The sequence below is a fragment of the Lepisosteus platostomus genome, chromosome 24 (assembly GCF_059453375.1).
Source record: "Lepisosteus platostomus isolate fLepPlt1 chromosome 24, fLepPlt1.hap1, whole genome shotgun sequence".
NCBI classification, from domain to species: domain Eukaryota; kingdom Metazoa; phylum Chordata; class Actinopteri; order Semionotiformes; family Lepisosteidae; genus Lepisosteus; species Lepisosteus platostomus.
In genome coordinates this window covers 14,137,401-14,163,205 of record NC_142634.1, presented here as the reverse complement: position 1 = coordinate 14,163,205, position 25,805 = coordinate 14,137,401, and the positions used below count along the sequence as shown (strand labels likewise).

Sequence of the window (25,805 nt, the reverse complement as noted above, 5' to 3'; positions counted from 1 at the left end):
TTTCCATTTTCCATAATTTAATAATTTACTAAAAAAAGAGTGTAAAAGATACAGATTTTTCTTCCCCAAGATAGATCTGGCTGATATTTAAAATGGTAGAAGGTGTATCAAATTTGCTGTTTCATCTTTTTTTCCTTAGTGTACTTGTTTCAGCAATACAACAATCTCATGAAAGTCATTTACCCCACCACCCACCAGCCCTCCCACTTGTTTCCACCCACTTTGTCTGAAGGATATTTATATAAAAAAAGCCCACAGCAAAAAATGCTTCATAGGAATTGCGTAAAAGAAAGATCGAACCAGCATGAAATGTACAGCTTTCAGAATTTCAAAAAGTCAGCTGAATTATATGTATATATACATAGCATGCTAGGGAATTGTACAAATAACAGGGTGCTGATGAGGAGAAGAGCTGGCTAAACAGAGTGATGGTCTGTTTCTTCTCTTTCAAACCACCACTAAAATAATGTGTATTCATTTAATATACAATACCATTTTTAATGCTCAAATACATACTTTTTAGTCTATTGCCATCTATTTCAAGTTTATTTTGCAGCAAAAGAAAACATTTTTATAAATATATTTTGTCTGTATCATTCTGTTTCCTTAACTTAAATCTTAAATAAAACAGAGGCTAAATTTTTTTATAACAATAAAAAAGTATAGGACAAACTAAAAATATCTCTAATCTGCTAGCCGTAGCTTTTCTGTCCTGTTTTTTGTCTTTTTTTAAAGAGAAATTTAAAAGTTAAATTCTTCCCCCATTGTCTGACAGATTCAGGGAGGTAGGATTTTTTAATTCAAAACCTAAAAATATATGTATATATATTTATTTAAATATGGCATCTTCACAATTTTTTAATTGATTTTTTTGCAAAATTCCTTGCCTAATTCCAAGGCTATCTCTTTTTAAATCTGGAAAACACAAATGTTGTCATTCTTATTTTTTCTTAATTCATAAAAAATAGTCAAATTTGATTGTAAATGTCAGTTTTACACTATACACAATGGCCATTTGCTTTTTTGTTTCTGTTTTCCTCTATCAGGATCACATCTACAACAGAATAGAATGTCACTTTAAAAAAATGAAAATCATAAAAGTGCCTTGAATGAACCTCCACCTCCAAACAAATCAAGTCTGTTGCCTCTAATCAGTTTTTTACTTCATAAGAAATTTCACAACCAATTTATATGATGAAATATAAAACAATAAATAAGCAGTATGTTAATGGAATTTGAGCCATTTTGTGTCTGGAAGAACATAATATTGTGCATTTACCTCTCATAAAACTAGCATGTACAAATATTGAAGAATTGCTGTTCCCATTCTCATTGTTGACTGAGTCTCAATTCAAGATTCAGTTACTTTTTACTTCCAGTTTAGTTTTTGTCTTAAATTGAGAATTCCCCACACAAATTCCCCTTTTATCCCTTGAATCCCACTAGTAATCACTGAGTGTCCCCAACCACAAAACTTAATCAGCAGATGCACCTACAGTATTATCTCCCGTGACCCAGAGGATAATTCCCCGTCACTCTGTTCTTTCTGCCCCATTAAGATGGAAAAGGTCATTCTCCCTGTGCACCCTAAGATCAGATCAAGATCAGAGCCCTGGCCCCTGTCCTTGACATGACAAGAGGCGAAAGACATGTTCCCCCTTGAGGTAAGTCTGTATGGCACTGGATGTACTAAAACTCTGCTGTCATTGCTGTGCACATTACCCTCTGTAGTTATCCAAGGCCAAATCTGGGGGCAAAAAGCAAATGGTAAGGAACTGAGTGATCCCAAGTATGAAATATTGAAACATTTTAATTTCGTATCAACAACGCTTGCCATGAAATACATGATATTGTGAATAAAATATGTATATTAAATATACTTTGGTCTGGATGCTCTGTGTGCCGCAGCTGAAAACTTTTTTTTTTCTTCTGAAAGATAAAACTTCTTAAGAGGAACATGTCTTCTAACCAGCTATAGAAAACTTAGTCATCGTGATGTTCACGATGTAGGTGGAATAACAGGTGCTCTTGTAAGTCTTGATTCTTTTTAAACCTAATGAAAAACATCACACAAGATATCGGGGAATTAACATACCCTGATGGTTTCTGAACAGATCCAACACGAAAATTATAGATTGTTTTCATTTGTTGTATGAGATATAAACACAACTAGAGAAATTGATCTCAATTCTGGACTGCTAGGCATTCTTTTAAGGGAATGTCATGTTGGTTGCACCTTTATTTTGTTTTAAGCTTGTGACCCAATTTCTTTTATAGTGGTCTATTTGTGTCCTGAAACTAAGCCCATATCAACTAACGCAAAGCCAAATGGTAGGCTGATGAGTTATGAAAATTGAACTGCAGTACTTTTGTCACAAGGAGTAAATGTGTATTTTCAGGTGAGTATGTATTATAGAATGTCCCAGGTTAAACCTCTGGCTTATCCAATGCCAATAATATGATTTACTGTTTCTCATATCTTGACAATGAAAAAAATACTCTTCAGTTTAAGGGACAGTTTGCACCTTCATTTGGTAGACAGTTTGTATCTTGTACAAATGCTTGGGTGCTCTCAAATCTAGGCACTGTGGTTCATAGTTCCATTCAGAAACTCTTGTGGAGAATCATGTCGGCCATCTAAGCATGATGATAATTTGAATAGAGAACTTGGAGCAGCCAGTTCACAGCTGCTACTCATGTACTGTTCTAAAGAAGGGGCTAATGCTGGCACATTTGCTGAAAGTTTTGGGGTTTACAGCTGACCAAAAAAAATGATCGCAAATAAATATGATCAATTTACAGGATGTGAGACAAAGGACAAATGACACGAAAGTGCAGAGCACAAATCACAAGAACATGCATTTACATGCTGCTTTGAGAGGAAATGTCACCATCAGGAGCCAAATCACCTATGGCCAACTGCCCAACCATTTCTTCAAATCCATGGGAAGAGAATGTGAAAGCAAAGGCTTTATTCCATTCTAGAAAGAGATCCATAGGATCATGGTATTCTTAAACACAATACCATTTAATCCAGCATGATCTTTAACAAACACCAAGAAACATGCTAAGAGAGAGATTAAAAATGTGTTTTTTTTACCCCCTCTGATGTGACGTTTTCTCATCATAGCATCTTGTTTTTCCTCAGATCACTAAGTGGCCTCTGCTCTCAGTGCACGTAGTTTGCAGGGACAACTCAGAATTGCAATGTCAGGTATTTATACATTTTCACATCAGATTTTACAAATGGGCCTTTCTAACAGTTTTATGCAATCTAACAACATTGTATTAAGAAAACCTTATTTTGACATCCAAACTATGCTACCAGTACTGAACTAAGATGGCTGAAGCTTTTTCAACTTGTGAAAACTGGTCCCCATTTTTCTCAGAAAATTCCCTGGGTAAATGACGTTAGCTCTATAATGAGCAGTCATTCATTTCTTCTTTGCAAAGTAGACAAAGCTGCCTAGGATTCTGCTCAGTAGGCCTGTGGCTCTTTGAAAAATGTACTCCTTTTGATTACCTTACAATTGAACAATCTCTTTGTAGTAAAATAACTGTGTTTAAGCAATATTGCCATTTCGAAGTATGTAATTGTTTCTCTTACTTACAAAATATCTGTAACACTTTCTCTTCACACTTCAACGATATGATTTCCATTGGTTTTCACAGCAGGAAGGTGTAACATTCCTTGCTGCAGAAAACATGCTTAGTAAAAAAGTGATATCAAACAAATCTATACTATTAAAAGGTTTCAGAGGATGTTCATTTTAAAACATCATCCTTCTTATGCCTTTATGATGCTTCTGTTACATTGTCTATTACATTTCCATAATTGATATATCATAGTAATTAAAACCAAAAATAAATATATACAGTATATTCCCTTTAACAGAAGCTGCCAAAACATTGTAACACTGCAATTTGATGGAAATCAATCTGTTTTATCACTGTGATTCCTCTGACATAAACTGTGGACTTCCATTTCTATAAAGGCGGACGAATTATATTCAGAATAAAACATTTAATTGGTATTTCTTGCACTTTCTGACCCTTTGAACTGACTGATTTTACAGGAGAAAGTGTGAAATACTAAACAGGAAAAAAAAGATCCCGTGCAGTAATCCTTCAAATGTTACCCTTGATGACACCTGTGCCCTGAGGTACTAGAATATAAAAAGGAGTATACTTTTGATCATTTTTTGCTACATGCAGTCACTAAACAAAAGGTGGTTGTCTATTTTGCAAGTTAAAATGAAGACAACTGTTTTGAAACAGAAAAATTGGCAGTTTATCAAATTTGGTGTAACAGGCAAGAGTTCCTCCCTGGGATGTAAAGGGAGAGGTACTGTACATGGTGTTGCAATGGACCCCTTCTTAGAGCATATTAAGAATGGCATTGTACATCTGCGTTAGAACTGCAAAGTGAACGGGCAGGCAGGACCGGCGGTCTTGTGTTGCTGGGCTGCAGGTTAGCCAGGAGAGGGCGTTGTACTGCTCCAGAACAAACCTGGCGAACAGCGACAGGGAGTGGGGTCAGAAGCACAGTAAATCAGATGCCGCCCAGGGCCCAGGGACAGAATAGCTTGAGTCTTGAGTAGCAAAAACTGGGACTTCATCCTTTTATTCATAAGGGACTGTCAAAGTCAACCCATTGGTATCTCGGCTATGAACATCAACTGCACCAATTTCATGCATTCACACTTATAAACACATGAGCTCAAAGATGTTGGAGGGCTTCAGACACGTAGTCATATTTCTGCAATTTCAAACCCTTTCAAAATTGTGATTTTTGCACAGCCAGCTTGCTAGTTGTTTTAATTAATCATGAGAGCATAAAGGTTACATAGGAGGGGAGGCCCTCAGGCCCATCTGTCTCCCCTTTTGGTAGCTAGAACGTGAAATCCAAGGATTGCATCAGGCTATAGACTTCAACAACATGGGTGGGTAGCTTGGTCCACGAATATTGTAGCTTGGAGCACAATATTCCCAGGCTAGGGATTGAACCCGGGCTGGGCCTATGAGAACGCCCAATCCTAACCACTAGACCACCAAGGAAGCTAATTGTGAGTTAATTCAGTTATGCAATTCTGCAGACAAATGTGCTTTAGGACAGCACAGCTGGAAAGGCTAGGATCCTACTGCCCTGGAGAGTAGATGGTTAATTCATTTCCCTTTACGGCTGTGAGCCCTTGTAGTGCAAATACTATGCTGGTTCCCTCACCTTAACACATCTGAGGTGGTCTTGGAGTCGAGGGGATGAGGTGTCCTCTGTGAGGTCTTGTTGGAGATGAAGTCGTCCGTCTGGGCAATGGAGATGTGGTGGTGCAGCGAGGCCTGTTGGGAGAGGAAAAGAGCAGGGCATTTTAGCTGCTTAGCAACTGTGCTCTTTTTTTTAACAGAATTGCAGTGAAGAATAGCACAAAGATCATGCCAGTGGCTTACACTGCACTACAGTGTCTCCAAGAACAACAAACAGACTGGGCAGATTTGGAAATGCAATGGAAAGACAATCAGCATGAATAAAACCAAGAAATCAAGAAGATGAACACAGTACTGAAGCAGTTGGTGTAGCAGTACAGCGTTACTTATTTTTGAAATTTGTTTCACAACATACGTCTCATAAAACGCAATTATGCCTTTTTGTTAGAAACATTTTTAGCAATGTTAGCCATATAGGAATAGCATGAATACAGCAAACTACACCCATCTCTGTCCTATTGAAAAAAATATTGTCAGGATACCTTGTCCATTGAGTAAAAAAAAAGGTGCAACCCTCTCATCATTGTAAACTTAACTGAAACTCAAGTTAAATGGATTAGCAATAAGCATCACCCGTAAACTGATTGATCAGAATATCGCGTAAAGAGATGCTCAGTGGAAAGAAGCTCATCTTTTTATAATGAACAAATTGTTACTGGATTTGACTGGGAAATGTGAAGGGCCATCAATGACGAAAACAGCTGACAATGCACAATGTAGTGTGTAAGACAGAAGGCTGCAGAAAACAGGCTAGAATTAAACACTGGGCAGTGTACCTTCAGGAAGAGTGGGCACTGGTTCTGTGCCTGTGGGCAGGATGCCCAGAACCACTGAGGCAGGTCTTCGGCCTTGGCAGTGGAGACGTAGTACCCCAATGCCAGGGGCTGTTGCTTCAGCTCCTCTGGGGCGTCCCGAGAGAGAAGCCGCTCTCCCTGGCTCTAAAGGAGGGAGAGGCAGCAACCACAAAATCCTGAGTGAACAGCAATTTCAGCAACCAAGCAGACAAATTCAAAAACGGGATTTTCATTATAACTTTTAAAGTCAAGGAACAGTGACAGGTAGTTTACGTCATCAAATTTATCCTGTTGTTTTATCGTGCATTGTGTGCCCCTAATGCAACTATTCTGTAAGGCTGTTGAGATCATTATTTGCTGTCTATGGGACAGTCCCAGGAATATGTGCTTTTAGAAAAAAATAGGTCTAGAGGTATTCTATGTCACTGTAGCACACAAGATCTCAGTGCTTAATCACATTACAATTATGTAATACCAGTTTGTTACATTTTCTTGATTGCAGCTTCACTTCATGCTAGAAGGAATGAACAAGTGTGAAAGATAGTGACATAACCTGAAATAACAGCATGAGATATAAGAGGAAAAAGGCTGATCCCACTAAAGATTGCATAAAGAAGTCTTGCATTTTTGGTAGGGAAAAAAGAATGTCGTTTGCCCTCTGAGAAAGTGACAGTGCTGCTCTTGCAGGCTGTGCTGTCTGTGTATTTGCACTTGAGAATATGGCCCACAACTCAAAAGGACACCTGATTGTCCTTTTGGATTATCTCCAGGCTCACCCTGGTGTGCTGAAAGTGGGACCCGCCGCCCATCCCGGAAGGAGACCCGGGCGAAGGGACGGGCGAGGAGTTTGGGGAGGGGTGCAGGTTCCCAGTGATCAGCATCATGTCGTTCCCGATGTCATTCTCCAGCTCATCCGGAAAAGGCAGGTCAAACATATCATCTGGGAAAGGAAGATAACATGGGCTCACTAGGCCAGCAAGCTTCTAAATCATTTAAACCATTTAAAGCTTTGTTGTACTAACTCACATTCCATGCATTCTCATCAACTACATCTTAATTAGCCGGGATTGTTTTTAACACAAAAAAATGTGCCTGGACTCCACCTGTGTGAATCCAGTCAGCATAGATAAGACTGTGTGACGTCTGCAGGGTTCACACACTCCAGGTTTCCACCAAATAAACTTTTGTAGTGTGCTAAGGGATGCTTATTTAGCACCAGATAATGTAATAGGTCAACGAGATATTAAACCATTAAGAAAGTTGCAGGATAAACTCATTACTCCTCTTACAGGTCTGTAGGTCAAATAAGAAGAGAACTGGAGCCTAGCCATTCCTCTGTAACTATGCATCATGTTACAATTATCAACAGTTCATTTTAAATGGGAAAAATCTCTTTAAGTGTGTTCAACAAGGACTTAATGACTAGCTGCCTAACACAACAATTGTGTTTAGATAGGACAATAATTAAACCTATTTTATAATTGAAATTGTAATTGAAACCATACTGCTTTCACAGCATTGACCACATTGTTATAACTAACCTTATATTATAATGTTATATTTAATTGGGAAGTTCATTTTGCTTGCCATTCTGAAACATGACACACTAAAAGCAGATACTTTTGCAACTGTACCCTCTGCAGGTCTTAGGGATTACTGCTGTTAATACACTAGCCCGTCCATGTTAAATGTACAGTACCATAGTAATATTACAGAATATTGTGCAGTGCTTTGTGTGTATATATATATATTTATTTATTTCTGTAACTGAATACAGAGCTAATTTGTAAGAGGTTTTTAAAAACTGTTAAGAGGTACAAACAGAAGCAGGTCATTTGGCCTATCTAGCCAGCTTAGCAGTTCTTTGATCATAAGATCTCATTCAAGTGTTTCTTGAAAGAAGCCAGGGATTTTAATAATAATAATAATAATAATTGCTTACACTTATATAGCGCTTTTCTGGACACTCCACTCAAAGCGCTTTACAGGTAATGGGGACTCCCCTCCACCACCACCAATGTGCAGCATCCACCTGGATGATGCGACGGCAGCCATAGTGCGCCAGAACGCTCACCACACATCAGCTATCAGTGGGGAGGAGAGCAGAGTAATGTAGCCAATTCATAGAGGGGGATTATTAGGAGGCCATGATGGGGTAAAGGCCAGGGGGGAAATTTGGCCAGGACACCGGGGTTACACCCCTACTCTTTTCGAGAAGCGCCCTGGGATTTTTAATGACCACAGAGAATCAGGACCTCGGTTTTACGTCTCATCCGAAGGACGGTTCAACAACATGGATGGGTAGGTTGCTTCATGCTCCAAAATCCTTTGCACAAAGAAGTAGTCATCCCATTCTCTTGATTTCAGAATGCTCAAAAGGATTTTATAGTGAGGCTTATTTTTGTCAATTTACACATTCTTAATGTAAAAAGATGATTTCCTTTACACTTTACTTCAGGCACAGATATCTTACTCCTACACAAGAGCATTAGAGTTATGCCTGAGAGCTTCACACACTTTTTTTTTATTAGTGTTTCTAAACAGCATGCAAACTAAGTCAACTTGACAAAATCTGTTTCTCTAAACGGAAATTCAGTGCCCCTTGAAATGAACACTTCCACTCGTCGGCGGGGTTACCGGGATTATCTTCGGTGGGGTAAGTGCCCGGTGCCACCTGCGTAGTGGCGGAGGTGGGGAAGACCAGGATGTGGGTGCAGGAGGCGTCCTGCGGCGTGTTGAGCTGGGAGGTCTGCAGATTGAGGGCTGTGCTGCGGCCGAACACCGAACCCATCGTTACTGCATCTGTGGGCACACACACCGTGAGTCACCTCATGGCCCTCACAGACCCCCCAAACCACTACTACCGACAGGCCAGAAATTGCTTTTCCATTGCTTACAGCTTTTTCAGATGCATTGATCATTATACCAACATTCAATACCTCTCTCTCCCTGTTTGTTTTTTATTGAACATCAAAATAAACCACTTATAACCAAATCGAACATTTCAGAAATTGACTTTTGTCCATGTGGAGCAAATGCTTTGACTTCAGCTTGTTTGAATGAACATGATATAAGTGGGATATGTTGCTTCCTTTCTGTGTTCTTGTCTCTTGGTTTTCACCAACGTTGACATCAAAATTAAATTGTAATTTCAAATCAAAAGTACACCAAAAATATGTAATCAACGTCTTTAATCAAAAGTCTAGATTTTCTAAAATAGATGCATAACTAGAGAGCACGTTTCTTCCAATGCTCAGTATAAACAGAAGAATTCATATAGTTTATATACAGTATACTATACATGTTAACAAGATATGTTTCATTTGCAATATTGTACTTTTATATGAATCATTCCATCTCAGTCTTAATTGTATTGATGTAAAATATCATCAAATTAATTTAGGAATCTTATTGCATTAAAAATAAGTTTAGTTTGCAAATTTTCTTGTTTTTTTTTCCTGAGCCCTTTAAATGATTCTGGGCACCTGCACAAGCTGACAAACAGCAAGTCAAGCTCTAATGGACCAGCCCACAGGGAAGGGAGTTTCCATGGGCGTGCCGGGGGCGAGGGAGCCGGGACTTACCTGGCATGACCACGAAGGAGCCCTGTGGCTCCATGGCCACCAGGCAGGCACTCAGGATGGAGGGCGAGTCACTGGCAGAGATCCCACACATCCGGCAAGTGTCCCGGAGGTGCCGGCTGATGGAGTGCAGGGCGCATTCCCCCAGGAGCATGCTCCAGTCTGGGAAGAGGGACAGAGGGTCAGGGGGATCCTGTACAGCAGTAAGATCCAAACCGATCCGCAGAGTTTGTCTGACCTATTTCGGGGTGTTCCATCTACAACCAACAGAAACACACTGTGATTTTGACCTAGTGAAGGGATTTACTGAAGATACAAGAAACTGCGTTCGAGTGGGGATCTGTGTCCGTGTGCTTTTACGGCAAATGAACAATTAAAGGTTAATCCCACTCTGAAAAATCTAAAGCAAAAACAATATTTTGGATGTTGAGCCTTCTTCAGGTGTGAGAGGTAAGGCAGCAAGAATATAATGCTCAGGTGAGAATGGCCACACTAGTGAGGGAGAGTGTCCTCAGGTTTTAGAGATTGGGGGGTGTGAAAAGCTGAAATCTGTAAATGAATGGAGAGGATTCAAAAAGAACTTAATCTGTCATCGAGAGAAAAGGTAACGTGCTCTAAATTTAAGGATAATCGGCTTCAGATGATTTTCTTAGATATAAATCCTTTAACTGCTGGACAAGGATGCAGACAGAAAGGTCGGTAAAAAACTGTGGGAAGGAGAGGTGAAATGTGAAGCTATATTAACTGTTTGTTATAATAATGTAACTGTTATAATGGAAATTATAATGTAATGTAACTGTTTGTTTGTTACACAGACAGAATTGAGAAGTCAATTAACTGTTTAGAAATAGCTGTACAATGTAGAAATAGAACAGCATGTTATTATGTGGTACAGTAAATCGGACATCCTAGGAAAGGATAGCATAGATAATGAGGGAGGGACTGACGATCAGTTTTATTTTCTTATTATTTTTAAATGATTGGACAGCATCCGATAACTGGGAGAGGCATGTTCTTACTGCCAGTCAAAACCATGTGGCAAACTGAGCCTGTTCAGTTCCAGCCCCTCTCCAGTCAAGTGGATTGACATTGTACAACTGAGCTTTAGCACCCAGGTGAACAGAAATGAGAAAACTTCTCTCGTGGCGGCAGCTACAGCTTTAGCAAGACCGTACCTTTCAGCTCTCCGTGACCCAGGCGGCCCAAGCGCCCGATCACAACCCTCCACGGCAAAGATGTCATCTGGATGATGCCAATGCACCACTCCCACACCTTCTGCAGGCCCATCTTGCGAGCTGACACCTTGGTCCTCCGCGCCCTGCCAGAGAGAGTCAGAGTGTGGCCGGGCCAGGGGAAAGCATACCCACAACAGGGCTGTTAGAAATGGAACAAACCTCTCCCAGGTTACTGTAGATCCAAAGCATCTAACAAATCCAAATGTATTCTTGATTGGGGGGGGGGGACAGAAAAATCTGGAGCCCCTAGCTGTGCTTGGGATCGCCAGATCTGTGAGTGAAAGACTGTGGAGGATGCACATTGAGACAGGTGCTGATCTGCTCTTTGGGTTTTCTGAGCTAATGAGCCTGTCTGAAATCCCACTCCAACAAGCTGTCAGAGAAGTAATGCTTGAACAGCCAGTGTTATAACTACAGAATAAACCTCTTTTCAAACCTTGGCGCGGCTGAGCTCCGATTCTGTGCATCTCCACAACCAATATGTTACAAATTCTGGAAAACTCTGGGATATATAGTTGGAGTGAATCAGCTGGACCTCGCAAATTGTGTGGCTGTGTCAGATGGGTGTCTTTACCGGTTGGGCACATCAATGTTGATGATGCAGGTGTCTAGCAGCTCTCCCTGCTGGTCTGTGCAAGACACCAGAATCCAGCGCTGGTCGTGGGACAGGCAGTAGCCCACAAAGAGCACGCTGTAGCGGGGCACCCCCTCGCCCCATGCTTCCCCCACCTCCAGCTGCTTGCTGCGGGTGGGCCCCAGCACAAAGGGAGGGGAGTACAGCTGCAGGGGGCTGGGCCGCTGTCAGACAGAGAGAGAGAGTCAAGGCAGGCACTTCCCATCCATCCAGTTTCTAACCACTTCTTCCAAACTAGGGTCACAGGGAAGGGGCAACCAATCCTGGCAAGCAATGGGCACAAAGTGGGGTACACTCTGGAAGGGACACCAGGCATTTCAGGGCACACACACTCACACCAGGACTATGTTTTCCCAGAAGCCAATTAACCCACCAGCATGTCTTTGGACTGTGGGAGAAAACCAACACAAACACAGGAAGAGCGTACACACTCCACACAGACAGCACCCCAGGTCCAGGATTGAACCCAGGATCCCCAAACTGCGAGGCAGCAATGCTAAACACTGCCCCCCCTTTTTTTTTCCCTTGTGTGTAAATTACCAGTTGATGTATATTGAGAGCCATTAAAAATGTAACAAATGCTATAGTCTCCAATGCCTCTTGGTATTTCAGTTGGGAAAACTCATGACCTCAGTTATTTCTTTAAATAAAACTTGGGCTTAGCACGTATTTGTTTTGTGTTTACCACTTAGCATCAATGTTTTTCAACCAGGCTGGAATAAGGACACTGGTTGGGAGGGTCTGCTGTGCCAACAGAGAACAGACAGGGTGTAGGGCTTCTTACATTTTTCATGAAAATAAAAATGGACGAATAGAGGATCCACTTTTAATGGGCACCCTTTCATTAGAATCAGCTATGAGCTTCCTGCTGTTTCTATGTGGTTTCAGGGTAAATTGAGAATTGTTCTGTTCTGAGGATTAAAGAGCCACTGTGACATGCCCTAACCCACAGCAGCCAGCTCCCTCTCTGTTTAATCTCCCGTTTTGGTGCGGCAACGTCAAATGGTTGAACTGATCCCGTTAATTACAGAGTACATGCTGGCACTGGAGCTAAAAAATAAACTTCGAATTTTAATTTATTGAACCAACGTTGCTGGTCAGCAGTTTCAGTGCGAGGTTCTACCTCGGGGTTTTTGAGCACGGCGTGGACTATGGAGGCTGGCCCGAAGCCCGTGAGGGACTTGATGTGTGTCTGTGTGGGCAGCAGGCGGCGGCACTGGGAGTAGGTGGAGAAGGCCAGGGAGCGCAGGTGCTGGATGTAGTGAGAGCTCTCCCCACTCACAGGCTGCAGCAGGTACTGGCAGGGCACCACCTGGGGAGACAGAGAGAGCAGGGAGTCGTGCCGCCTCACAGGCCAATGGGGGGAGGGCTAACTCTGCCTCCGTCCTCTAAGGTGATGAAAAGTTGAACAGCAGGGCCAGTTTTACTCTGTTATACACGCTGGCCTCACCTTGGGAAAACATGCCACTGGACTGTCCCAGACTTGTTATAACTCCTAGCCAAATTCTTCCACCAATCAGCACTTCAGTCCTTACTGGGGTGGGTGTGTGAGCTGTCTCTCCTTCGCTTTGAAGAAGCAATCTTCTCAGTAGAGAGGAACGGGTTTTCCTTGAGGGCACCTTTGTGTGGGATGAAACTGGCTGAATGTAAAAGGGAAACACGAAGGATAAAGTTTCCCTCCGTGCGTATCCCCTCCATAAACTGCCTGCCTGGGGAGATTCCTGTGGCTAAGGGTGTGAATTTTAAGACGGCAACTGCTGTCGGAATTAAGACTTTCTGCTTGGGCGCGGTTCATTTGAAAAGCCGTAGAACCAGGGGACGGACAATTTCACAGTTTGTCCCGGGCTGAAAGATACCTGTGGAATCTTACAGACTGAGACTGCACCTCTATTAAATTCACATAAAGGTGGGACCGGGGGGGGGGGACCGGGGGGGGTCAGTTGTAAGTCGGCAGGTACCTGCAGGGCGAGGGCTGGCTGCAGGGATTCCGGAAGGCTCTGCAGGATGTCGGTGTAGCAGCGCAGGAGGCCCAGCACCCACGTGCTGCCTGGCTCGGCCTCCTCGTCCTCCTCGCCCCCCGCGCGGCACAGGAAGGGGTCCACCACGTACAGGACGATGGCCGGCGGGTGGGCGTGGCTGTCCGCTGACTCCGCCTCCGTGGGGATGCCTATCCGCTCCCTCTCGGCGCAGCTGAGGGGCAACAGACAAGGAGGTGGTGTGACCGCGGATCACCGAACAACACTGAGCCGCGACCTCAACACCTACTTTTTTGGAAAAGATAAACCTAAGTATTTGTTAATAACTGAACAAGTAATAGGTTCATTTCATGCTGAAAGGAGAAGAAAGAACACTCCACAGCTGAAACGTTGTGTTTCCTTTCTTCTCTTTTCAGCATGGAATAAACCTTTACGTGTTCCTTTGCAGCCTACGCATGCTGACGCAGCTCCCCACCTGAACTACTTTGTTAATAATTGTGGTATCATTATAGTCAAACCCATTGATACAGTTACTAGCACTATATTCTCAATAAACTCCTGTCGCAGACATTATTTTGTTGCAGAAGTGAGAAAGAAATATATGTCAGTTATTTCAATGTACAAAAACACTGCCTGAATATGTGCCCTTGAGCTGATATAGTTCCTGTTATTCCAGCATTATACTCCTGTAGTATTACTGTGACGCACTGTATCTGTAGCTCCTGGTGATGAAAATTAAAAAAAAAGACCAACTTGACACAGCACAGTCAAAGCAAGGATTTTGCAATGAATGAGACTATAGTCAGTTGAGTGCCACATGCAGAGTTAACAACTATCTCACGTAGAGTACAAAATCTCTCATTATATACTTCTCAGCCCTACTCACCCACCATTCATTGTCAGTACACATTGTGAAATAATATGTAATCTGCTTAGTTTGACAGTGACATAAAAGCACATGAAAGGGAATGGGAAACATTGCTTTTCAACTACTTAAAATTAACATAACAGTTTACCCTGTGGGAAAAAAATGAAGCTTTGGTCGGCTGGAATCAGGATTGAGGGATATTGCAACAGCTTGGAGACTTGAGGCACCCAAGCACAGTGGCATCTTTTAGAGCTCTCTAATCGTTTGAGCTACACATTGTATTGTAGTCATTAAAGGACTAGATATCTGGATATCATTCACAGCACCCCAGTGCTAGTCAGTTTCTTCTTAACAATGGGCTCTCTTTTAAGAGGCACGTGTGCTGGGGTCGAGACGCACTCATGTACGCCGGGCTGCTCACGTTGTGACAGGCAGACGCCCAGCTCACTCACCTCTCCTGACTCTCAGCAGGCGGTGCCGGTGTGGGGGCTGTGCTCTGCCCGTTCTCGGGGTCCCCGGCCCCCCCCTGCGGTGTTTCTGCCCCGCCCTGCCCTGGCGTGGTGCCGGAGGGGGTTGAGGTGGCGCTGGGCCCCGTCGTCCCTCCTGGCGGGGCAGATGACTGGCTGCCCAGGTTGGGCGGAGCAGCTGGAGGGGGAGGGGGTGGCTGAGGCTTGGGGGGCAGGAGGAGACTGCTGTCCAGAGACAGGGCAGCTAGCTGTGGAGCTGAAAAACACACCGCCATTCTGACAAGTTGTTACAGTATAGGAATTTTTGCTCTCATTAAAGGTCGGTGCACCAACACCGGCAGAAAACCACTAAAATAGAAACTACTGCACCAACAGGGTTGACATTTGCTGAATGTTTGCTCACTTTTCTGCTCTAACCAACACCAAGCTATTATTCTCTGATAATGTATTCTGGTTATTTACACACCTAAACAAAAAATTATATTAATTAAATTTATATTAATTAAATTATTATAACTCTTGACGTCTAAAAGAACATTCTGAAGCAGAAAGTCACGCTAAATTCAATTAGCCAGATGTGCTCGATTTGGAAAAAGGGAGTTTGACCAAAATGATTTCATGCCCAAAATCAGACGGCGTTGGCCTGGAGCTGCTCTCCGTTGGCACTGGGGGGAGAGAGGGAGGCCTCACCCAGCTGCTGGCGGCAGGCGTGTGCGTAGAGCTTCAGCTTGGTGAGGTTGTCGTCGTCGTGCTCGCTCGCCCACGGCTCACTGAACCACTCGTCCACGAGCTCCTCCGCCAGCTTCTGAGGGTCCAAGGTGCCGACCCGCACTAGACCGTCCCGGGACACCTTAGCAAGGGGGCGGTGCTTCCCCAGCCGACAGGTCTAATCGGATAAGAGGAAGAGAGCAAGGAGAGGGGTTAAGAGCTGAGGGTCACCCATCCCTCTGGAAGATTCCCACACAATGGCCAGCAGCTCCTGTGACCAGTTTGCGTGGGTCTCCTCTGGGCACTCTCTCCACAGACACCCTGGGAGGTTAACTGGCCCTGGTGTGAGACTGTGTGTCTGCGTGTGCCCTGCTATAGACTAACATCCCATCCAGGCTGTATCCTTCCTTGGGCCAGTTGCATTAAGAGGTGGGTGGATGATTACCGTTTCCAGCAGCATTAGGCAGGGATCTGTAGTTAGAAGCTCCCAATATTTTTCTGGGGCGGAACTCACCTCGTACACGGCACTGAGCTCCCGGAAGAATCCCCGAGCCCCGGCCGTCAGGGCCTCGCTGTCCGGGCACACCACCAGGAAGGCGACGTCCCGCTGCCCTCCATAGGGCTCCAGCAGCAGCTTCTCCCAGAAAGGCAGGGCCAGCGGGGAGAGGGCCAGGAAGTCACGGTCGTAGCCCAACAGGAGGGTGGGAATGGGCAGGGGCTCTGGGGATTCCTCTGAGCCTGAAAGGTCACACAGATTACTCTGTTGAGCTAAAAACACAGCAGGTCCTCTCTGCTCTCGAACTCATCCAGTCCCTTAGGCTTTGTGTGCAATCCTGCTGCGCATATCGAGACCACACCTAACCTGCAGCTCTCACCAGAGCTGTTCCATCTTGCAGGCACTCAGAAAAATGTAATTTTAAGATCCTATTAAAAGAAGAGGTATTCACAAGGTCGGGGTCAGCCCTGTCATAAGATTAAAGTAGCTCTAAAGAAAAATAAGTCTTCTTTGAATTTAGCATGATAATTATAACAGGTGTAAGAGAAGATAAAGCTATAGCATAAACAGAGGATTCTTGTGCATTTTATTTAAACATCAGCAGGTTTAAATTCCCTGTGTACTCACATGCTGTAGATAAGCACGTCAACGCCTTTTTAATCCAAACGCCTCGTAAGTGAAGTGCAAGTTAATCAGAAGCTGAAGGCATTGATAGGGATCCTGTGCTCGTGCCACACTACAGATCTGCTCTCGCTAACAGGTCTCGCGGGCAGGAGCCGTGAAATCGGGAGGAAAGCCCTCTCACCGTAGGAACCCCTCCCCGCCATCTTGTGGAACTGCTGCCAGGTCAGGGGTCCCTGCACGTGCTGGATGTTCTCCCAGGTCCGGCCGGTCCTTTTCTTCTGGATGGCGTCCTGGAGGAAGGGCTGCAGCGACAGCAGCATGCGCACCACGTCCTGCGAGGACAGCATGCTGATGTCCAGCACTGCCCCGTGAGAGACCCGGACACACACACACACAACACACACAACACAAGGGAGAAGAGGGCTGGGTGAGGCTGTCAGTCCTCCGGCTTCTGGACAAGTCCGAATCGTACAGTACGTGTCTGGCCAGGCCAGAAACACAGAGCACTTCACGCTTCGCATTAGTCCTCACCACAAAATGAATTACGCAGTAAACTGACCAGATAAGGCAATAGATGGTGCAATCAAGAACATCCCTTACAGTACTTTACCCCTCATCAACATCAGCATGCACAGATGTAATTACACTTTATTCTTCATTTCACTGTCTTCAAAATGAAAATGTCCTTGCCATGAATGTGTATTATTCACACAAACACTACTATAACCTTAAGACTCTTCTCTTGTGTATATTAAATGGAATAATGTGTCGGGAGAAATATTTGCATGAGATTTGCATGGGCTATAGCAGAGGGTGTGCAGGGTATCTGCACTTTTTCTGGGCTAGGCCAGGTGCACGCTAGCTCTGCTGTATGCTACCGCGCCGAGAGTGCCTTACCGTTAGTGTGAGGCCAGCTGTGCAGAGCGCTGCTCCTGACAGTGGCTTGGTCGACTTTGCCCCCAGCCGGGTTGTCCACATACTGCTGCCCGTGGACCAGTGCATTGTAGCACTCGGCACACGGATCACTGCCGTCGGCCCAAAGCTTGTCAGCTGCCCAGCTCTGCAGGAGCGCCCCCTGGCGGCCGTGACAGGAACAGGTGGGAGGGTGGTGCAAGGAAGAGAGGGAGGAGATGGGCCGGGAGCACTGCTCCTGGAGGAGGACCAGCACGGAACTGGGGGGGTCCTGGGGGCGCTTAGCCGTGGGGTCTCCGATGGGGGAGGTCCTCCGGCACAGAGCGAGCTGGCGCTCCGCCGCCCGGGCCACCTCCGAGCCCCGGCCGAAGATGTCCAGCTCGTCCTCCAGGAAGAGCCCGGTGCCGTGGGCCAGCCGGCGGTTGATGATGGCGCTGAAGCCGCACATGCAGCGGTACTGGTCCTCGCGGGTGGAGTCGGGGATGTACAGCCCCACGTCGGCGCCCTTCACGTTCATGTTGCAGGCGCAGATGCAGCAGCTGTCGAAGTTGCGGTCCTTGAAGATGTTGAGCACCGAGTCGGACAGCAGCAGCACCGTGTACAGGCTGTGGGCCTCGGGCAGCGCCGGCAGCGCCAGGGGCTCCACGGAGCTCAGCGGCCGGCTGGTGGAGGGCGTGGAGCCCGGCGAGCCCGGCTCCGTGCCCTCGTGTTTCACCGAGCCCTGCCCGCTGGCCGTGCCCATGCCCCTGGGAGTTCGGGGGGTACGCGGGGTGGGCACGGAGAAGCGCGGAGTAGCTGGGGAGGGCAGCACTCCCCCCGTGTTCCCAGTGGAGGCTGCACTGTTGGCGGCCACCGGCGTGCCCATCTGAGGAGTGCTTATATAGTCCTGGTCCATCAGGCTGCCAACACTGGGCACATTCCTAGAGCAGAGACAGACACAGCTCAGGCAGGGTCATGGGTCCTGCTGAAAGTCCTTCCAAGGCACCACGATAGTGAGCAGAACAGCAAATTCAATAACATCACTAATAAGTGATGAAAAACAGACTTCACAATTAGTTCTTTAACTGCATTGCGGTGAAAATATAAATAACCTCCATGATTTTTTTAAAACTAAATGTATAACACGCTTACATCTAACACATCCTGCTGGGAGCTTCAACCTGTCATCATAGTCTGCAACATGCAACAGTCTCCAAACTGAAGTATGCATTATAAACCCAGCCTCACTGAAGCCATAGCAGGCACTAAGAATCTCTTCATCTTTCAAAACACCAGCTCTACCCTCCCATTGCCCTTCCTTGTTGAATCACTACACAGGAAATACAAATGCAAACTTAAGGAGCTGCCCTTTGACAATTTGCACAAACCTTGGTGTGATTATCTTATTCTTATTGTGTGCTGGGGCTTAGGTGGGTTTGTGTCTAGATATAGTAAAGGAGCCTAGACTATTAGTAGCGTTGGATTGTAAAGAGCTACACAGTTTTCCCTGAAGACGAAGATTCCTGTTGTCACAGATTGCGGATCTCAAACAATACATTTCTACTTATCCGAGCTGTAATCTCAGACTCTCCAGCATATGGAGATTCACTGCAACCACCCAGCTCTGTCCCGCCAAACAAGTCAGATCTGATTCTATGTCTCCACCTGCTGGACGCTCTGTCATACTGCACCTTTCACACTTACCTGCATTATTTCCCCTGGCACCTAAGTAAACTCCTTCCCCTCACAAGTTTAAGCAGCACTGACAAGGAATTATTTATACACACAGAAGAGCACATAAGCCAGTCTGTTTTGGAAAAGCGGGCAAAGCCGGGTGATGTTAGCTAGTTCTTTAAAGAATTCTGGGCAGTTTTTGAGCGTGCTAGCTTACACATATCCGTCGCGGGTGAAAGGGACTTGTGGTGCAAGAGGAAGCTGTTCCATTTTCGGGGGCAGAGCCCAGGAGGGCCGGTAGTAACAGGTTTCCGGGACCTTCAGGGGAGGTAAACACTGGCTGGGCAGCGTTCGGAGGGGAGCAAACATGGAGCAGCCCAGCTGCAGCTGGACTGGAGGGACACAGAACACATACGAGAAGTCCTGCGGATAAAGAGACGGGGAGATGTCATTTCAAAAAGCAGAAAAGTCACTCAAAATCCGCAAAGGCACTGAAGAAGAGTCACCCCAGCGGAACAGTAAAACACGAACCAGAGAGCACGAGTGGAAACTACTGGGAAGTGCATTTAAAACCAAGAACAGGAGGCACGTCTCTACACATAGGGCGGTAGGAGTATGGAACAAGCTACACAGCCATGTGGTTGAAGTCACTACCCTGGTTTCTTTCAAGAAACACCTGGGTGACATCCTCGGATCTATTAACTGCTAATTACCAAGCAGACGCTCTGGGCTGAAAGACCTGTTGTTTGTATTTGTTCTACAGTGAAAATGTTTGCATGACTGCTGCGCGTTCAAAACAAGAAGAAAAGTCATCTTTGCCTTATGTTTCTGCTGCTCAACAGAAAGCAGGTTCTGTTAATCATATTTCTCTAAAAATCATCCCCTGAAAAACAGTTCAAACATCAATTTAAAATAAACAGGTAGCACAGACTTCCAATGCTTATTTAAGCTCTTCACCACAGTCCCATGAAGTACATTTTTCTGTTGCATTCTGTTGTTCAATAGAGCTGTGGCAGCTCACATCAGAAGATCACCCAAATGCCATCACTCATTTGTATTTGATTTATTTCTGGGATTTTGATTTTCCAAGTTCTTGGAAATGGGTCTGCACACAGAAAAAGGGTCATTCCAGTCATTACGAGATTTCTTCCTCTATATACTTTTATTTAAGTCACCAAGGTTGCGCATTAACCAGGTAACAGCAGAATAATCTAACCAAACATTTTACACATGTCCTAGCATTATGCAACTTAAAACATTTTGGAACAAAATGTCTGCATTACAGGCTGTGGTTAGCATTTCCGCCTGTCAGCAGTGGAGCCCTGGGCTCAGTTCCTGGGGTGCTGTCTGTGAGGGGTTTGTTTCCAGAGACATACTGGTAGGTTAATTGGCTTCTGGGAAATCTGGCCCTGGTGTGAGTGTGTTTGTGTCTGTGTGCCCTGCGTTGGACTGGCGTTCCCTTCAAGGTCCGTCAAGGCTGTTGCTTGCTGGGATAGGCTTCAGCTCTCCACAAGCCTGCACTGGATAAAGTGGTTAGAAAATGGATGGATCTCTGCATTACATACTGAGGAAAACTCCCCAACTCCTCACCTTAATATCTTCTGGCTTGGGACTGGCGAGGCCCTCTTCCACCTCCATCTTGAACTCGGAGAGCTGGGCAGTGGACAAGGTGCCCAGGTGGTTCTCCGCCCCAGCCATGCCAGGCGGCGGCTCCGCACTGAGGGCGTCCCGATACGTCATGACGGGAGAGAAGGCTGGGTGCTGTTCCAGGGAGGGCGGCGTTGGGAACATGCGCTGGAGATCGGCAACTGCTGAGGAGGGGGAGCCAGAGAGCATGACTGTCATGGGCAGCCGTGGGTGTAATATAGATATAACATCTAATCCATAAGCAAGGGTCTTTCTCCTAAGCACAGCATGTGTGGTAACACGAGAGAAATGGTCCAAGGTACTAAAACTGCTTGTAATTCTATGGGTGCCGACCGTTACAGGAAAATGCACTTTCTTGGAGTTCCACATGATGGAAATGGTCTTTATGATTCTAAATTAAAACTCATACTTTCACTAAACTTTGTTGTGAGGTCACATCTGGTCCTGCCTGTGACTGTCACTTGTTAGGCCAAACAGCATCTCTGTTGAAGACGAACAGGGGTGAAGGCTTTAGGACTGAGGAGCACTGCTGAAGCCAATAACAATAATAACAACAATATTATTATTATTATTATTATTATTTACACTTATATAGTCACCTATATAGCGCATTTTTGGACACTCCACTCAAAGTGCTTTACAGGTAATGGTAACTCCCCATTATCAGGCCATGATTGGTAAAGGCCGGAGGGAAATTTCTTCAAAAACACCTTGGGATTTTTAATGACCATGGAGAGGCAGGACCTCAGTTTTACGTCTCTTCCAAAGGATGGCACTTTTTTTCCGGTACTGTGCCCTAGTCAGTGGGGCATTAGGACCCACACAGACTGCAGGGTGAGCGCCCCCTGCTGGCCCCACTAACACCTCTTCCAGCAGCAGCCTCAGCTTTCCCAGGAGGTCTCCCATCCAGGTACTGACCAGGCTCACACCTGCTGAGCTCCGGTGGGTTGTCAGTTGTGAGTTGCAGGGTAATTTAGCTGCTGGACAAAGAAGGCTAAGACAGAAGGTTCTGAATCACAGCATCCTGTTTAGATGTTTTTGCCAGTTTGGATATAGACTTCACCAGGATGCTTCTTCTGTAATGAGAGGCTACAGACTAAGTCCTCTGCTGCAGCTCCTGAGCACAAAGCTTTGAAGGACTTACTCGGAGGATACGGCACTGTAGTTCTCCCGTCTTTCCCTAGAGGGCGATCTTCAGCTCCTGCAGCAGGGGCCCTGGTGGACTGCCGAGTTGGAGATGTTGTCTGAAAATGAGCCAGACAGAAATAACAACAATTAAAGATCCTAAAAAAATGAAAAGACTTCCTCCTGGCTTGTTACGGCACCCGCTAATTTCCATTTTGCAATCCAGCTATGAACCCATTTGCCCTGGCACCCATAAACAGAAACAAATTACAGATAGGTAAACAGCAAACAGCTAACATCTAGATTTTCTTCTATCTACACTCCAACCTCAAGCACAGGACACGTATCACACTCACTCCAAGCTCATCCTCGTCGGAGTTGTCAAATATGTTTTCCAGGTCTGAGATGAGAACAACCAAGTCAGTCTCTCTGGTCAAGCTGGGGTTTGCTTTGGCTGCAGCACTATCCTGACGAGAATCATCTGTAAAAGTGAGAAACATGTTAAAAGAACAGATTAAAAGAAAAGAAACACTGAAGAAATGGGCCTTCATTTATCCATGTTATCAAGTAGGGACTGTTGCTGTTTCGCCATGTTCTACCTGATTTGGGTGCCGTGCTGAAAATGGACATGGCATCCTTCCCATCAGGCACTGGGTTAGAGTTGCCTGATGTCATTTCCTCTCCCTGTAATAAAAAGAAAAAGATTGTAACCAGGGGCAATCTGTGGTCTTTTGAGATATACTCAGTCAATCAAAATTGTCAACGAGGCCTCTTTTGTTACTTAATTTGACATGTCCCTCTGGGCCAAACATTCAGATATATACTGTAACCACTTAAAGTCTAATACCGTGTTTCCAACACAAGGCAGTATTAAGCATTTACTAGATTTTAAGACAGTCCCATGTATTAGCCCAAACTAAGACTACCAAATACCCACGAGTCCTATGTACCTTGTGGAATCACACTCAATTAAGCATTAATATACAATATATTCTCTGTTTCCTGATTTCACAATTTCCCAGCACTACAGTCTTTATACTGTATGCGTTTGCTTTACCTTGACCTTCCTACAGGGATCTCTCTCTTGGCCTACGCCCTTGACCCTCTTGGAGCTGGTGAAGATGTATTCAATCTCCGTGTCCACAAAGGCGTAAGGATCCGAAGATTCGCCAGGGCCTCCCAGGCCCTCGATCCCAGGCTGCTCCAGCAGGCCGAGAGTGCGGACCTGCTTTCTGACTCGTTCCTCCGAGATCTTGAAGCGCTTGTGTGACTGAGTGAAAAGTCTGGAGAGCAGGAAAATCGCTTTCAGAACTCACAGCACTCTCGGGGCACTAATTCAACGTGTCCAACTAAAAGAGTACAGTACTATGCGATTTTGAAACAGAACCATTGCCCGTTTTGATCAGGGCACATTCCGATTTCCCAGACTAAAGAACAAGTACCTACAGTTGTGGAGCTGGGAACCTGTTCCGAGTAATGACTTTGTTTTTAGTTACTTGTTAATTTTAATTAACAATTTAATTTAATTGTTTAATTAATGTTTCTTAATGTGAAAGTTCCTTCTATTTCACACCACAAACCAGCCGTAAAGACTCTGAATGAACCTGGAGGAAATGCGGCCGTGCATTTTTAACATTTGCAGCAGCAGCTCTCGAAGGGCTTGAGTCCGTGACGTGGGCGCATGCTGGCACTCTGGCCTTACCTCTTCAGCGCCGCTCCTTCAGTTGCGGCGTCAGGTTTGAGCTCAGCCCGTTCACAGTGCACGTCGGAGGGCCGAAACTCGGGGGTGTCACTGCTGGGGAGCTTGTAGCCCTTCCACCAGCCTCCCCCTGCCTCGCTGAAGCTGAGCGGGGCTACGTAGAGGGTCGACTCACTGGGCTCGGGCAGCCGGGGCCCCAGGGGGACCTCTGGGCACGGAGGCAGGCCTACGGGGGGCTCGAGCACCTCGGGGTCCTGCATCCGAGGGTGAGGGCTGAGGGTGGGAGGGAGGGGAGAGACAGGGGAGTGAACGGGGGAGTCGGGGACCTTCCCGGTGGCAGGGAGGGGCTTAGGGAACTTGCAGCTGGGCAGGACATCGAGGGGAGGTTCCAGTGCCACTAGTCCCAGCTTCTGGCCACTCGCAGGGTCCTGCTCCAGGCAGGCCTCTTGGCTCAGGGAGAGTCTGTGGTGGAACGGGGTCATGGCTAGTCTCTTCGGCTGCTTCTCCGTTTTCTCCGGTTTGTCAGCCACCTTGTGCTTGGAGGGGGCGGGAGGTGGCAGGGAGGGGGCAGCCGGAGGGGTGGGGTTGGCACCAGGCTGAGAGTTAGCGGGGGGGCGGCCCAGTGCGCTCATCTGACGTTGCTTCTGAGACTTGTGCCTGGTAAAACAAAGAGGTGTGACGCAGATGACAAAATGCATAATAGGAGTCCAACAGCCCAGCAAAACATATAAGACAAAACAAGGAGCTGATTCAATCCAAATCATCGTAAAATATACAAAGATCACAAGCTGTAAGAAGAGGATAGCAATTAAAATCGAACAAAAGGTTTGTAGAAGCAGAGAAATTTGTATAGATCACAAGTAGATGGGTATGGTAAGCAGTACAATGGTTACTATTAAAAGAAACAGGCAAGAGGAAGTCTATGGGAAAAGAGAAGAGAGACTGGGGTTTTAAATTTACATCTGAACATAGAGAGAGAAGGACAACTCATTTACAATAACAATGATGTGCAACATGTGATATGGATATAAAGTTTCTGTGTATAATGGGTATCAACAAAAAGTTGTCCTTGCCGGTACCCATACCTGGAGCAGCAACAGGGTGCTCTCTGGGCTTGATCAATGAAGTCCCACGTGGGCACGCTATTTGGCACTTCCTCTTCTGGTGTCATGCTGCCAGAGAGAGTCCTCCTATAGGGTGAAAGAGACTAGCTCTGTAATCAACCGACTTCATAGCATGTGACTGATTTTTGATTTTTTGGCTGTCACCATTTGTGACAATCTCATCATGCCTTCTCAAAAATCATCCACTCAGGCTACACCTGAAGATAGCCACCATCCGCTACAAAAGATCAGATCACAAGCACGTTTGCTGGACTTGTCATTCTGTAATGTGCTCCCTGTCATGTCGCAATCATAATTTATAGCAATCCCTCATCGAATGTGTTGCAATTTCCCAAATTTTATTTCCTGTGCAATGACTTTGCATCATAGTGTATCTTCTGTGCAATGTTCTTCACAGTTAGCCTCAGGTTTATAATGTGCTTATAATAACCATAAATTAGCTTGTAAGTTATTGATCAATTAAGATACCTCTGAACCTTGACAGCTCAACAGTGTTTGTTTCAAATTATTTAATTGAACCAATCATCTGCCCAATTAATCACGCTTAAATTGATCCATGCTTTTCAACATTAACGATTTAATGGTTACCAATAAAAATCCACTGGACTGGGGGGTCACCAGGATCAGTGTCAGGAAAAATAATGCTGTAGAAATAGAAATTGAGGACAAATTTGAGGACAAAACTGAGACGTTTTCAACCAGCTACACTTACTTGTGATGCGTTTTGTTTAAGTAGCATTCCTTCCATGCCTGATGCAAAGCCTGATTGCTCAGTTTCCTCCCAGAATGCTTAGGGCTGGGAGTTGTGGTGCAGATGCCTCCTTCCTGTCCGGGAGAACTGGAAACCGTCGTCTGAAATCCAGTGTCATCTACAGCAACAAGTCAAGAAATATTATCATCCACTTCTCAGGAGCCAAGCACTTTGATATTTGAAAACGTAAAGCACCAATTGTCCTCAGAGTAGTGTCTTTGGAGATTTGTGATGTGATGTATTCAGGTC

General features: G+C 45.3%; 1 protein-coding gene across 3 annotated transcripts in view; it reads right to left on the bottom strand.

Moving 5' to 3' along the window:
• LOC148641747 (mediator of RNA polymerase II transcription subunit 13-like) overlaps positions 1-25,805 on the bottom strand; it is a 91,205-nt gene continuing 65,400 nt past the window's right edge. For 2 of the 3 annotated variants that reach the window (XM_088618531.1, XM_088618533.1), the window contains 24 exons: positions 25,518-25,674; positions 24,767-24,871; positions 23,685-24,338; positions 23,040-23,265; positions 22,582-22,666; positions 22,339-22,463; positions 22,002-22,101; positions 20,801-21,021; positions 19,428-19,633; positions 17,543-18,477; positions 16,827-17,006; positions 16,040-16,263; positions 15,508-15,703; positions 14,803-15,073; positions 13,465-13,696; positions 12,630-12,818; positions 11,447-11,670; positions 10,813-10,955; positions 9,641-9,799; positions 8,694-8,858; positions 6,833-6,996; positions 6,039-6,200; positions 5,225-5,337; positions 1-4,510 (listed from right to left, as the gene is read on the bottom strand). In XM_088618531.1, coding sequence (XP_088474657.1) covers positions 4,378-4,510; positions 5,225-5,337; positions 6,039-6,200; positions 6,833-6,996; positions 8,694-8,858; positions 9,641-9,799; positions 10,813-10,955; positions 11,447-11,670; positions 12,630-12,818; positions 13,465-13,696; positions 14,803-15,073; positions 15,508-15,703; positions 16,040-16,263; positions 16,827-17,006; positions 17,543-18,477; positions 19,428-19,633; positions 20,801-21,021; positions 22,002-22,101; positions 22,339-22,463; positions 22,582-22,666; positions 23,040-23,265; positions 23,685-24,338; positions 24,767-24,871; positions 25,518-25,674 — 5,369 coding nt within the window. In that variant the 3' untranslated portion in view covers positions 1-4,377. The remainder of the gene's footprint in view (positions 4,511-5,224; positions 5,338-6,038; positions 6,201-6,832; positions 6,997-8,693; positions 8,859-9,640; positions 9,800-10,812; positions 10,956-11,446; positions 11,671-12,629; positions 12,819-13,464; positions 13,697-14,802; positions 15,074-15,507; positions 15,704-16,039; positions 16,264-16,826; positions 17,007-17,542; positions 18,478-19,427; positions 19,634-20,800; positions 21,022-22,001; positions 22,102-22,338; positions 22,464-22,581; positions 22,667-23,039; positions 23,266-23,684; positions 24,339-24,766; positions 24,872-25,517; positions 25,675-25,805) is intronic. The other variant, XM_088618534.1, reaches the window with a different exon arrangement.